Consider the following 15,080-nt stretch of genomic DNA (forward strand, 5'->3'; position numbering starts at 1 on the left):
TTTTCTTTTTGTATGTAAAAACCCACTTGAGAACCATTGTCGATTTTAAAATTTTACAGCCAGATTTATCACTTCTGAAACTTTTTAGATGCCAAAGGAATCAAGAAAAAACACAAATAATGCCTTACTTTCGATGAAATGCAGTGAGCGAGCGGCCAATGTTCACCAAGCACTTTGGCTGTTGTTGTCCCTTCAGCTCTCGCTTCTATCTACCATCATATCTCCTCACTTTTGGAATTCTGAAGTAGGCTAAATGTCTCTCACGCTTATCCCGATTTGCATAATTACTTACAGCGCAAAAATTGACAATTTCGGCGGGTTTTAAGGGGTCCGCTACGCTGGAAACAATGGTAAGTGCTTACGTGCAGTTCATCGCGTGTACTCCATTTGGCGTAGCATAGCAACAGTACGGGTCATGGGTCGTGACCCGACTGCCGTGAAACCTGTACCTCTGACATGACTAATGTTTGTGGAATGTGCGAAGGTGACAAAAAAACACTATATAATACGATGTAATTCTGCTGTTCGGGGAAGTGGAATTGAGGACAATGAAGTGTCTGTATTGCTCACTTGACTGGATTCCTTACCACTTCCATCGGCCGATAATATGTAAAGTTTTGAACTGATCTACCAAACGTTTGTGAGTTGTCTGTTTATTAAGAAGCGAACCTGTTTGATTGTTATAAAAGTAGCTTTTTCATGGATAGGTGAAGTTTCAAGTTGGAAACCTTCTTCATTTGAAGAACCCGGGCATGTGTTTCTGACTAGCTGCAGTTACAACTTGTGCACAGATCAATGGTAAACATTTTATTAACAACATTTTAATAATCTGCAGCAATTTAACAATTACACTACTCACACAAACAGATTCCCAGATATATCCAACCTGCTCTTTGATCAACTTTCCAACCACTTTAACCTACTCAAATCATGTCACCTTAAAAGCACCAAACACCCAAATTATTTACTTCCCAAGATTAAAACTGCTTCGCACTGTGGCCCAGTGAGGGTGAGCAGAGGCTGGTTTGGATGCGCAGTCGAGGTGAGCGGTGTTGTCTTTGACGTCCTCGACGTTGCCTTGTTACCGACGTGCTTGGAGTGTATTTACAGCTGCAAGACTCCCCCCTCACCCCACCCCCGCCAGTTCCCATTGGATGGGCTGTAAGGGCAGGGCGAGGGTAGCATCTTTCATGCCAAGGGCTGGTCCATTTCTGTCCTATGCCCCCATTCTGCTCACTGCGGACATTTCTGGAGAACATGGATCCCACCGAGTAACGGGGGGGGAGAGGGGAAGTATCAGGAACTGCTGTTAACTCGCACGGCAGCGATCAGAGACCAGGGCAGTGGGAGCAGATTCAAGAACACAGCTTTCAGTTTTCTTTCATGAGAGCCAGCACTGGAATGGCCATTGCTGGTGCTGAACCAAGAGGCAACATCGTAGAAACCTGCGCCGATATAACCATCAGGAGACACACGGCACAGGACCCATGGGATGGGAATGGGGAGTGTCAGAGGTGGCTGAGAGGGTCGGGAGATTGGGGTGGAAGGGGGTGGGGGGTGGTAGAGATGGCTAAAGGGGTTGGGGCAGGGTGGGAGGAGTTGGATGGGCCATGGCAGGTGGGGGATGTGATGAGTGGGCCAGGGGGTGGGTAGTGAGGCGGGATGGAGGTGGACCGGTGATGGTGCAGGTGGGCCGGAAAGCGATGGGGTGGGTGTGGTAGGGCTGGTGATAGGAGGCCACGTGTGGGACATTGCCTGGGACATGGTGACATCTCTGGGTCAGGAGCGACCAGGGGTGGGGTTGGTTGAAGGTGGAAATGGGGCCAGGGATGGGGAGATTGGGTGGGTGTAAACTAGAAGTGGATGCGCTGAGATCCCCTTAGATGTGGCGGCAGGTGAGATGGCCTCCGCTCTCACCAATCTGCCTTTACAGCGCTGCGTGGCTGAGACTAGGCCGGGAGAGGTTGTCACTGCTGCTTAGCTGCAGTGTCGCGGCGGCCCCTCACTGGAAGCCCCCAAACGCAGCTCCCTGCAAGACAAGAGACTCGAGTCACAACGAGCACAACCCAGCTTTCACATCTCCTACTTGCTAACCATTTTAACTCTTACCCCCATTCTTATACTAAATTTTCTGTCCTGGGCCTTCATTGCCAGAATGAGGCCACACGCATACTGGAGGAACAGCACAAGCTTGGGTTGCTTACAAACCCCATGTTATGAACATCGAATTCTCCAATTTTCACTTATTAACCAGCCGGCAACCCTCCCTTTACTCCCCCCCTCCCCCCTTCTTCCTGTGATCCTGGAGGAACTCAGCAGGTCAGGCAGCATCAATGGATGTACTGACCTGTATTCAACCATCACTTGCCAGACTTTGTCCTCCCCCCACTTACATCCAGCGTCCTCTCTCTCCCCAACATTCCAATTACCGGAGGGGTTCCAACCTGACACATGACAATAAAAAACTCTCTTGACTCTTGAAAAGTCATCTGTCCATTCCTTCCTTCAGACAGAAGACTTCCTCCAGCACTTTGTTTTGTGCTGTGGACAGGCTCCAGGAAACATCAGGATGGGTTTGTGGAGAACAGCTGGGAGGTTCAGGAGGGCCTTAACCACAAATGCAGGGTGTTCCTGGAGGGGAATACACCCCAACGTAAGGGAAAGGACAGGGCTCTACTACTCACGAGGGCCCCAGAGAACAGGCGATGAGTGGAGAGGGTGGGGGAGAGCCGGGAGCTGACCTACAACTCTCACGTGGGCAGAGTCTTTAGTGGTCAGCCCCGACACCCAGCATCAGCTGTAGTCTCATCAAGGACAGACGGGCAGTCAGCGGCTGTTAGAAAAAGTACTGAGGGTCTCCTTGGCCATGCCTCTGCCCTTGCTGTGAGGGGTCACAGGGCTGTGGGCAATCACAGGACGAGGGGTGGAGAGACACAGAAAACGGCTGATGCTGAAATCTTGGAACAAAATCTCCGAATCTTGTTCAGCACAAACATCGTGGATCGAAGGGTCCATTCCTGTGCTGTACTGTTCTATGTTAAAACACATAGTGTCGGAGCAACTCAGAGGGTCAGGCAGCATCGGGGGGGGGGGGGGGTTAGGATAGACGGCATTTGCTGTCTTCAGATGGTGGCAGAGGATGGTATTGGGTACATGGGGTATTTCAGTGTGACTGGGATGGGAGGGATATGCGACACTGTGATTATGACTGGAATCTCATTGCGTTCCTGTATCCTGCATATACCTGGCCGTAGGGGAATGCCTGCTGTTGGCCTGGGGTGGGGGCAGGCTGCTGAGTTCTGTACGACACGTACTGTTGCCCTGGATCTTGCTGGAAGCTTCTAAATTGTCCTTGAGAGTTCTGTGCAGAATCTGCAGCAAGCAGAAAATGTAATTAATGCATTGACACGTCAGAGAGAGCTATAGAACTGGATACAATTACGATAAATGAATAGAGGTTATCCATCAACCAGAGAGGTTCCAACCTGAAAAGTCATCTGTCCATTCCTTCCTTCAGACAGAAGACTTCCTCCAGCACTTTGTAGTGTGCTGTGGACAGACTCCAAGAAACATCAGGATGGTTTTGTTGAGAACAGCTGGGAGGTTCAGGAGGGCCTTAACCACAAACGCAGGGTGTTCCTGGACGGAAATACACCCCAACGTAAGGTAAAGGACAGGGCTCTACTACTCACGAGGGCCCCAGAGAACAGGCATGACAGGAACAGTGGAATAAAGGTTTAGGGGGATATGGGTCACATACAGGCAAATGGGACCAGTCCAGTTTGACAACTTGGTCAGCATGGATATGGTAGGCCAAAAGGCCAGTTTCCGTTCTGTACGGCTCTATGAATGACTCTGCTGTGGTGACCATGAGATTGGATGAAGCTCTGGCCCTCTGTAGACTCTACCGTCAGTAACAAGCAGTGTCCCTGCACGGGTAGTGCAGCTGTCCTGCCCGGAGTGGTTCCTGCAGTCTATGCCCCGGGAGGCTGAGAAACTCACTGAATTCCTGAGGTGTGCTGGTCACTGGCTGCTGGGTGATGTACTGCTGGTAGAAGGTCTGCTGGTGGGCACCAGGGTTCTGCTGGAACTGCCCCTGCTGCGGTCCATACCAGCCACTGCCTGCAGCAAGAGAAGGAACATCAGCCACAGGAATGCCTCCACCCATCACACACACGCGAGCATGAACACAGTACAGTACAGCACAGCACAAAACAAAGTACAGCACAGGCCCTTCGGTCCACTATGTCTGTGCTGAACATGATGGCGTTAAACTAATCTCCTCTGCCTGCAGGTGATCCATATCCCGCGATTCCCTGCGTATCAATGTGCCCAAATAAAAGCCTCGAAAACATCATTATCGGACCTGCCTCCTCCACCACCACCTCCGACAGCGTGTTCCAGGCCCACACCACCCTCTGTTAAAAACTTGCCCGGCATATCTCCTTTAAACCTTCTGACCTTAAAACCAAGCCCTCTACCATTTTATATCTCAACCCTGGGATCGTGACGATGCCGCACATAATTTTAGCATCTGCCCCTCGGAATTGTTTTGGTTTATTATGTAATCTATGAGTACTGTGTTTACAGATCTGTTCTGCTGCTGCAAGTAAGAACTTCATTGTCCTGGTTCGGTATACACGACAATTAAACACTCTTGATTCTTTAACTTGTAAATCCAACACATTATGTCTGCAGTTATTCCTTTACCACATTGTCAAATAATTTCCCTTTTACACAACTATGTTGAATCCATGTTTATATCCGTGTGCGGACGTGGCGTCAAAGGACGAGAAGCCGAAGAAAAGTGGAAGGCAAATAACCGAACGGAAACAAAGCCGAAACGCCAAATAACCGAAAACGTGGGACAATTAAATGCAAACTAACCGAAAGGGCGGGATGCCTAAAAGCCAACTATCTGAAAGGCTGTGTCGCCTACAAGCCAACTAACAAAACGGCCGTTCAACCGAAAAGTCAAATAACGGATATGACGCAGCCTTTCGGTTAATTGCCGTTTCGGCAGAGCGGCCATTCAGTGAGTTTACTTTTAGGTGACGCAGCCTTTCGGTTAGTTGGCTTTTAGGCGTCCCGCCATTTCGGTTAGTTTGCATTTAGGCGTCCCACCTTTTTAGTTAATTGGCGTTTCGGCTTCGTACGCTTTCGGTCATTTGGCGTTTCGGCTTCATTTCAGTTCGGTTATTTGGCTTCCACTTCTTTGCTTCGGCTTCTCGTCCTTTGACACCATGTCCGGGTACCGTTTATATCATTTCCTTGCCTAACTGTCCTGCTGCACCTATCATAACACTGGGTTCCAGCATTTGCCAAATGACAAATGTTCATCTAATTGTAGACAAGAGTAGCAGATGCTGGAAGCATAAGCAAAACACAAAATGCTGGAGGAACTCAGTGGGTTAGGCGGCATCTGTGGAGGGAATGACAGACGACGTTTTGGATTGTACAATTGCCAGTTTATTTCTGATGCCCACACGCTGAACAAACCTCACACCCAGCATGCTGGCCAAGAGCCTATATCACACAGAACCCCCTCCCTGCCCAAAATGCACCCTTTGAAAACCAAAACTCAACTGCTCTGGCCACTTGGTCAAGGAGAGGACGTCAGCCACGATATTACTAAATGGGAGAGCAGACAAATGTCCTGTTTCTTGTGCCACACCCTTGCCACGGTCGCTTGCTTACCTTCTGGATAGAGCTGCATATTCATACCCTCAGTGGGAGGCTGTGCCTGGTTGAACTGCGGGTTGAAGAATTCTCCCTGAGGTGCTGGCTGCTGTGCAGGCGCTGGCAGCAGAGAGAAACAGGGGTAAAGCACTTTCCCTGTGAGCCTCCCTAACGTGTACTGTGAAGCAGCTTCTCCCCCCACACAGAGAAGATGAGGAACTCCAAACTCTGCCGACAGAGACAGCTCCGCTCGGAGACTGCACCTTCATCATCGATTGGAATGGAATACTTTATTGTCTCATGTGACTAGGCAGAGTGAGATTCTTTGCTACATACCCAATGTACACAAATAGCGGCCACCTTCGCCGTTGCTATTGCAACCAGCTTAAAAGACCCACACCACCCTGGCCAGGCTCTCACCTCACCGCTACCATCGGGAAGATAGTACAGGAGCCTGAAAACCGTGACCACCGGGTGCAAGACCAGCTTCTTCCCAACAATCATCAGGCTCTTGAACACTACACAACTCCAAATAAACTATCAACTATGAACTGTCTTGGTTGCACTCAGGACTTCGGGCCTTTGGCACTAATTTTGGGGTTTTTAATTTATTGAATTGTTGCAATATAATGTTGTCTATGAATACTGTGTTTACAGATCTGTCTGCTGTAAGTAACTATTTCATTGTTCTGTTTTAGGTACATATGACAATTAAACACTTGAGTTTGGTCAACGTGCTGTCGCAGAATGTGTTTGGTATCATGTACCAAGATAGCGTGAAAGCTTGTGTGCACTATCCAGTCAAGTCAAATGATAGCCGGTGATAGAGGTCGGACCTGCCGAGTCTCCAGTTAACAGATGATCCAAGTGATGACCCCCCCCCCCCCACCCCCAACCTGTACTTCCTACTGCTCTTCAACTATCACTTGCCAGGCTTTTCACCATCCCTGTGCCCCACCCGCCTCACATGTACCCATTTATCATCTCCAGACTTAGCCCCACCCCTTTTTCCAGCTTTCTCCCCCTTACTCCATCAGCCTGACGAATGGACACGACCTGATACATCTCTTGTTCATTCGCTCCACAGATGCTGCCTGACCTGCTGAGCTTCTCCACCAATGTATTTTGCTCAGGATTCCATCATCTGCATTCTCTGGGGATTGTCAGTCAGGAGGCACGAGGAACTGCAGATACTGGAATCTTGAGCAAAACACAATGTTTTGGGTCGGGACCTTTCTTCTGACTGTTTAGGAGCTGTCCCACTGCGGCGATCTAATTGGCAAGTTTAGAAGATTTTGCCCTCCACTCATACTCAGAGCATGGTCGACACGAGATCCTAGGAGGTCTTTGTAACTCTCCTTCATGCTCGAGAGTAGTCTCCGCGTACTCGAGGCCTCAGCTAGATCGCGGCGTATTTTTCAACATGCTGAAAAATGCCCGCGAGTAAAAAAAGATCACCATGGAAAAAAAATCGATATATATTTTACTCGTAGGTTTAGTCGAAGTAGGTCGTAGTAGGTCGGCATGTTATTCGTAGGTAATCGAGGGTAGTCAAAGATAGTCATAGATAGTCTTCAACATAGTCGAAGGGAGGTCGAAGGAAGTCGTCTTCACTCTTCACTTTTCGGTGTCCAATTTTCCCGAAGATAGTCTTCAACATAGTCGAAGGTCTTCAACATGACACTTTTTGAAACTCTCTTAAACTTGCCAATTAGGTCGCCGCAGTGGGACAGCCCCTTTTCTGTTGAAGCCCTCACACGCTATGGCCAATACAATGTTGCGCTGTGGAACTAATTACCCAAAGACTGCGAGCACAAGTTGTACTACCGCTGTACAAGTGTTTACAGTCAGGTTAGCTTGAAATAATTTGTCGACAAAGTGCACAAGGTGACCTTGGAGCTGTCAGTCTGTCCTGGTGCCTTGGGAAATGTTTCGACTCTGGGTCTTGAGGCAGCAGCTCTACAACTGCAGCACTGTGCTGCATTTCCATTGTATTCATGTACAGTATGATTTCACTGCACGCATAAATAAATAAAGTATACCTAAATAGGCAACATTTTAGGTCGGTTCTCTTCTTCAGACTGAAGAACTCCCCGCTCCCATCTTCAAAGGGTGCAGTAGCTTCAAAACGTGCACAACCAGGCTCAGGAACAGCTTCTTGCCCTCTGTTATCAGGCTTCTCAACGGTCCTTCTATAAGCTAGGGTACAATCTGATTCACTTCTACACCATTGCGGACATTGGACTTTGTCCGTGGAACTGATGTGCTACAATGCTGAGAACTATATTCTGCACTCTGTATCTTCCCCTTTGTTCTGCCTATTGTATTTGAATTTGTTTTGATTATATGTATATTATCTGCTCTGATTGGAAAGCATGCAATCGGATACATGTGACAATAATAATAAACCTAAAGGGGTCTAACTCGACACTCTCTCAAAGGCAAGGAGCGGAGATGGGGGGGGGGGCATAAAGCACATGACCTACCTGGGCCCTGCTGCACACCTGGCTGTAGATGAGTGGCCAGGGTGGAGCCCACACTCAAGCCCAGCTGCTCTTGGGCAGGCATGCCCTGCGGGGAAGCCACCGGCTGGTTGAAGCTCCCCATGTTGCCTTGGCTACCGGCAGGTAAACTCACGGAAGTGCTTGGATTAACTTGTTGATAGTGAGTCTGCCCATGGGGAAAGGGAGCTCCAGCTGGTGTGCGAGAGAGAGAGAGAGAGAGAGAAAGTGATTAGGACTGAAGCAAGGGTGTTTTGTTTTCCAGCACACAGCAGCACCATTGCCCAGGGGACAAGAGATCTCACTGCTTCCCTCCCACCACACCAACATCTGCCCCACAAAATGGAAACATCACAGCTGAGCAGGGAATGGTCAGATGCCGTTTCATATTAGGACCATTCCTCAGAAGAATCTAGAATCTTCCAGCAAGATCCAGGACAACAATACGACGAGACGCAAGGATCTGCAGATGATGAAATCTTGGGTAAAACACAAAGTGCTGGAGAAACTCAGCGGGTCAGGCAGCATTTGTGGGGAGAATGGACAGACGACGTTTCAGGTTGGGACCTTTCATGTCCGCTAGAGATGCTGCTTGACCTGATGATTTACTGCAGCCCCTCGTGCATTATTCAACATGACGTGGCATACAGATCCAAACTCCCTGCCCAGCCAAGCAGCAGGCACTCCAGTACTGCCCGGTTCATGGAGGATGTGGGAATCCTGTCACATTCATAGTGAATCTGATTCACGTCCCACCTGCTGGGTAAGGAGGGCCGTTCCCTGAAGGGATCAGTGAACCAGATTATCTCATCACTGTCTTGTCGTTCCACAGTCACTCTTCCTGACTGGACCTCTCCATGATCAAGCTGGGATTTAAAAGTTCCTGGTGTCTGCCTCACGGTTCTGTTGTAATACCTTGACCTTTGTGATCGTGATTCATGATCCACACAACTTTAGAGAGATACAGCAGGGAAACAGGCCTTCAGCCCGAGACCACGCCAGCCAGCAATCATCCTATATACTTGCACTATCCTACACACTAGGGACAATTTCCAATATTACCGAAGCCAATTAACCTACAAACACGCACGTCTTTGGAATGTGGGAAGAAACCAGAGCACACAGAGAAAGCCCATGCAGTCACAGGGAGAATGTTCAAACTCTGTAGACAGAACCCTTGGTCAGGATTGAACCCTGGTCTCTGGCTCTGTAAGGCAGCAACTCTACCATTGCCCCAACTCATCTCAGCTCTCCCCGTCCCAGCCCAGAAAAGTTAAGCAGATAAATGTTTAGGGGAGGGGAGATGAGGAAGTAGCCCCGTGTTTGTCGTTTTCTGACTCTGCACCCCTCCTCCCCAAGCACCAGGCGCTGTGGGACATGTGGCATGTCCTGCTCCTGCCCCCTCATCCCCAAGCTCCGTCGGAGGTAGTGGTCTGACCTGCCATCTGGTGAGGGTTCCCCGGTCCGGGGGGAGGAGTTCCATTTCCCATGGGGTCGACAGTTCTCGGGACAGGCTCCATCCCCACGGGGCCCATCCCCATTGGCTGGCCGAGCGGCTGGAGGAGAGAAGAGCAAGATGTTGAGGATGCGACCGGTGCTTCCCTGCCGAGGTCATTGAGTTTGATGAAGGCAGGGAGTGCGGAGGAAGAGAGGTAGAACATCGAACTGTATAACACAGGAACAGGCCCTTCGGCCCACAATGTCCATGCCAAACATGATGCCAACAAACTGATCTCCTCTGTCTGCATGTGACACATATCGCTCCATTCCCTGCACATCCACGTGCCTATCCTAAAGCTTCTTAAATGCCCCCGTCGTATCTGCCTCCACCACGTTCCAGGCAGCCACCACCCTCTGTGTAAAAAATCTGGCCCATACATCTCCTTTAAACTTTGTCCCTCTCACTAGGCCGGGGTGGGGGGGGGGGGGGGACGGGGACGATTGAGGGATGGACAGGAGGCCAGGGTTTGAGCTGTCTGGCACTTTGATTTCATCTGCCACTCGACAGTTTGCCCTCACTTACCGCAGGGTGGGCACTGGCCACATTCTGGCTGGAGTCTGCTATCGTAGCCAGGTAGATGAGGTTTCTGTGCAGGATCTGCTGGTATCTGTGTAACAACAATAAAGGTATCGGATTTTTTCATCCAACTTCTTCTCTTCTTCCTGCTAAACCCCATAAAATAACAAAGATACATGGCACTATAAATGCTGGAACCTTGAGCAAAACACAAAAGTGCTGGAAAGGGGCAAAGGTTAAAGGAGAGATGCAGGGCAAGTTTTTAGATGCATTGAGTGGTGGGTGCCTGGAACCAGCTGTCAGTGGTGGTGGTAGGCAGATGTTGGCGTTACTACATCACTGTTCCCTCGTGCTTGTAACGACAGCTGCATTTTAAATGCGCCACTGTGCATGCAGTGCTTTGGGACAGCCAATCGGTGCGAAAGGTGAGATTGCACAACATTAGAAGCCGAGAGCTAGCACGAACGTCGAGGTTTAATTCAGGAACCTGTTGGACAGGTTGAAACTTCCCCATCGTAAACAATGGCTGCAACTGGGGCCGCTGGTGTCCTGTTACAGTCGAGCCCAGACACATCCACACTCAACAACACTGGCAGCGTGAAGCAGCAGCTGCACTCCAGACACTGCCACCTGACCCCACCGCAAACCGACACCATTCTACCCAATATGCCAATTCACCACTTGCTTTATCTTTCCACACCTGTCAGGCACAAGCTACAGAAACTTGAACGTGCACACCACCAGACCCAGGAACAGCTTCTTCCCCTGTTATCAGGTTTCTGAACAGTCCTTCCAGAAGTTAGGGTACTATCATTCACCTCTGCCCCATAGCAGACATTGGACTTTGTCTATGGAACTGCTGCGCTACAAGGCTGCCAACTATATTCTGCACTCTGTATCTTCCCCTTTCCTCTACTTATTGTACTTGAGTTTTGTACTTGACTTGATTATATTGGTATAGCATTATCTGATCTGATTGGATAGCATGCAAAACATTTCACCATATCTTGGTATGTGACAATAATAAACCTGAACTACCTCTAAACCTCTCCCTTGCCTAGTATAGGCTGTACATAGACTGAAGCTCCCGCTGCACTGTCCCATGCAATACTTTCATGCCAAGCACAACATCTTCCCATATCCCCCCCATCTGCTTTCCGCAAAGACCGCTCCCTCCGTAACTCCCTTGTCAATTTTTCCCTTCCCTCCCGCAACACCCCCTCCCCGGGCACTTTCCCTTGCAACCGCAAGAGATGCCACACTTGTCGCTTTACCTCCCCCCTCGACTCCATTCAAGGATCCAAGCAGTCGTTCCAGGTGCGACAGAGGTTCATCTGCATCTCCTCCAACCTCATCTATTGCATCCGCTGCTCTAGATGTCAGCTGATCTACATCGGTGAGACCAAGTGTAGGCTTGGCGATCGTTTCGCCGAACACCTCAGCTCGGTGTTCGCATTAACCAACCTGATCTCCTTGTGGCTCAGCACTTCAATCCCCCTCCCATTCCGAATCCGATCTTTCTGTCCTGGACCTCCTCCATGGCCAGATTGAGCACCTCCGGAAATTGGAAGAGCAGCACCTTGGGCAGTTTGCACCCTAGCGGCATAAACATTGACCTCTCCAATTTCCAGTAGCTCTTGCTGTCTCCTCCCCTTCTCAGCTCTCCCTTAGCCATCAGGCTCCTCCTCTTCCTTTTCCCTTTCTTCTCCCAGTCCCCTCCCCCTGCATCAGTCTGAAGAAGGGTTTCGTCCCGAAACGTTGCCTATTTCTTTCGCTCCATAGATGCTGCTGCACCCGCTGAGTTTCTCCAGCAATTTTGTCTACCTTCGATTTTCCAGCATCTGCAGTTCCTTCTTAAACAGGTTAGATATAGACTGAAACTCCCTGTGCACGTGCAGTTTAGGGACAGCAAAGTGGCGCAGCGGTAGAGTTGCTGCCTCTCAACGTCAGAGACCCAGGTTCGATCCTGACTACCGGTGCTGTTTGTACGAGGTTCACACATTTCCCCTCTGACCGCATAGGTCTCTGGTTTCCTCCCACACTCCAAATACATTCAGGTTTGTAGATTAATTGGCTTCTGTAAATTGTTCCTAGTGTGTCGGATATAACTATTGTATGGGTGATCGTTGGTCAGCGTGGACTCGGTGGGCTGAAAGGCCTGTTTCCGTGCTGTATCTCTAAACTAAACTGCCTGTCACACAATTCACTAGTTTTCGTCAAAAAGTGTCCTAAAGTGTGCGAAGGGAAAGGAGCAGCATGACGGGCCTGGTGTGGGCCAGTTTAAGAAATGTGTGCTGGTGAGACATAGGAAAAATGTAAGGGTTTCACTGTATCTTGGTACACGTGACAATCATAATCTGAACTAAACTAAATCTTGTTGATGTGCCAATCCCCACCTCCCTCTGAGGGAATGAGAAGCTGGTTAACTCACTGGGTGCACTCTGCAGCCTTGCCGAGGTTCTGATACTCCACAATGCACTGAATCAACTGGTTGTTCTCGTCCAGTAACTGAAACCACAAAACATTGTCACTTTCAATAACGTGCGCATATCCATCATATCAAGACAAGGAGCCGAGAAGTGTTTAGACGTGAAGTTAATAGTGCTGGGCAACAAGGACAGAATTTCAGCCACTACATTGGCTGACACAACTGGTGGCAACAACTGCTGTCTCTGTTGGCTGTAATGTTGGAAGGATGAATAACAACATTTGGACAGGTACACGGATGGGACGGGTTAAGAGGTACAGGGGGCAAAAGGGAATAACAGATAGGGCACAGAAGATAGACACAAAATGCTGGAGTAACTTAGCGGGACAGGCAGCTTCTCTGGAGAGAAAGAATGGGTGATGTTTCGGGTCAAGACCCTTCTTCAGACCTGGTCTGAAGAAAGGTCTCAGCTCGAAAAGTCACCCATTCTTTCTCGCCAGAGAGGCTGCCTGTCCTGCTGAGTTACTCCAGCATTTTGTATCTATCTTGGTGTAAACCAGCATCTGCAGTTCCTTCCTAACACATAAGGCATCTAGGTCGACATGGACATATTGGGCCAAAGTGCCTGTTTCCATGCTGTACGACTCTTTAACTGAACCAAGTGACTGACCACTTCATGTCAGGGCAGTCAGGAATCACGTATTTATGCAAGATCCCAGTTGGGCAGTTTGGTTGAATCCATACATGCATCCTAGTTCCAATGCCTTGAGAACATGTCCACGTATATTGCCCGTGTACCTTCAACAATTATACATGAGGCATGACTTTGGTATGCGGTTGTGTTTCAGACTGCAGTTAATTAGATTTCATTTATTTTCAAAAAAAGTAATGTTAGGTGAGAGGCTATGTCCTCATTACTTTGTAGAGTTATACAGCACAGAAAATGGGGCTTGGACGAAACTCATCCACGCCGACCACAATGCCTACCCATTTGCCTAGATTAGCCCTCTACTCCTTTCCTTATCCAATTACCTGTCTACATGCCTTTCAAACTTTGCCATTGTAATTACCTTACAATATTTCATCTAATCTTTCTGAAGAGGATACAGGTTTATGGTGTGGCGTGCATGTTTTAGAGGAGATCGGAGGAAATTATTTTTCACCTAAAGGGTGGTTGCGATCTGGAATCCACTTCCTGAGAAGGTGGAGACCTCCAGTCAGTAGTTCATGGCTGAACCACTGAGACACACGTTCACACATTTCAGACAGGCCTTGACAGCAACGAGGAGACCCGACTGATCTTTGTCCCAAATCCCAGCCACGCTAACACAGGTAAAGGCGCGACACCAGACTCCCCCTAAATCACAGCTGGAGCAGACGGACTGAATACACCTGGTGTTTAACAGCAACAAGAGGAGAGAGATGGTGATGGGGGTTGAAAGACTCAGTACCTATATTTAACCCCCCAAACCCCAGCTCGATACCTAACCCACTCAACCCAAACAGCCAAGCCAAATACCACCCAATCTACAGCCACCTTCAACCCACTGAACTCCAAACTCACCCAAATCCCACGCACCCCCACCCTAACCTGGCACCCAGTACCTCCCAACCCCCCAAAGAACACCCACCCCACCTCAACAACCCAATGCTCGGTACCCACACCCACTAAAACCAGACGCCTCCTCCTCCTCCACACCCCAGGGCCGGTGCCTGCACCCTCAGCCCGACTCCCTGCTCCCAACCTCCCCCTCGGCCGAGACCGCCCCGGGGCTCTACACACGAGGGCGCAGCCGCTCCCGGGGGTCGGTCCACCATGCCGCTGCCTCGCGAGGCCCCGGATCTGCTCACCTTCTGGATAGTCGCCTGGTTTATTTCGCATTTGCCCCGCAGCCGCTGGGGCACGAACACCATCGACATGATGGCAGCGGCGGTCCCTCCCCACAAGGCCCGGCTCCCGCTCCGTCACCCCGGCAACCCCGCCCACACCACGTGACGCGTCGTTGTCACGTGATTGGAGCTCGTCACCAAAGGTATCTTTGCTCGCCACTGTGACAACTCTGCCCTCGAGTAATGAGACAGTTAAGCATGTTTTCCTAGAATGTAAAAAGTATAGGGTAGAAAGAAAAGTATTGTTTGTTAGACTGACAGGACTTGGAGTTGAGGCTTTTTCTGTTTTATCTCTGTTTGGACACAGTGAGAAACATCAACTGATATCCAGGGCTGTTCTTCAATTCCTGCAAGTTACAGGACTGTATGTAAGAATTTAGTTCAAACTTTGACCTGTGGAGGGCAGTAATACGCTTAGCAGCGTCTACACTGCCGGAATCCTACAAGAAGAAGTACTCTGCCCTCGACCCCGCCCGACCCAAGCCCACCCCGCTGTATTACCCCAATCATTCCCATCTCCCCCCCCTTCACTGTGACAACTCTCCCCTCGTCCCCGACCGACCCA

The 15,080-nt window shown here is 49.6% G+C and overlaps 1 protein-coding gene across 4 annotated transcripts; it reads right to left on the reverse strand.

The window, feature by feature from the left end:
• Window positions 1-792: 792 nt before the first annotated feature.
• On the reverse strand, window positions 793-14,616 carry LOC116982617 (protein SSXT-like). 4 transcript variants are annotated; one of them, XR_004414505.1, is made up of 10 exons: window positions 14,477-14,616; window positions 12,629-12,705; window positions 10,204-10,288; window positions 9,619-9,736; window positions 8,166-8,375; window positions 5,698-5,799; window positions 4,003-4,122; window positions 3,245-3,372; window positions 1,799-2,029; window positions 793-1,715 (listed from the first exon to the last, which is right to left on the reverse strand). XR_004414505.1 is itself a non-coding variant. In XM_033035909.1 (9 exons), the coding sequence occupies exons 1-9, from the start codon at window positions 14,543-14,545 to the stop codon at window positions 2,003-2,005; spliced, it is 936 nt and encodes a 311-aa protein (XP_032891800.1). In that variant the 5' UTR covers window positions 14,546-14,603; the 3' UTR covers window positions 793-2,002. The 4 variants fall into 4 exon arrangements, 3 of the variants coding, with proteins under 3 accessions (XP_032891800.1, XP_032891801.1, XP_032891802.1); XM_033035909.1 differs by having other exon boundaries at window positions 793-2,029; window positions 14,477-14,603; XM_033035910.1 differs by lacking the exon at window positions 5,698-5,799 and having other exon boundaries at window positions 793-2,029.
• Between the last annotated feature and the right edge of the window lie 464 nt (window positions 14,617-15,080).

Source organism: Amblyraja radiata, chromosome 17 (genome assembly GCF_010909765.2).
Source record: "Amblyraja radiata isolate CabotCenter1 chromosome 17, sAmbRad1.1.pri, whole genome shotgun sequence".
NCBI classification, from domain to species: domain Eukaryota; kingdom Metazoa; phylum Chordata; class Chondrichthyes; order Rajiformes; family Rajidae; genus Amblyraja; species Amblyraja radiata.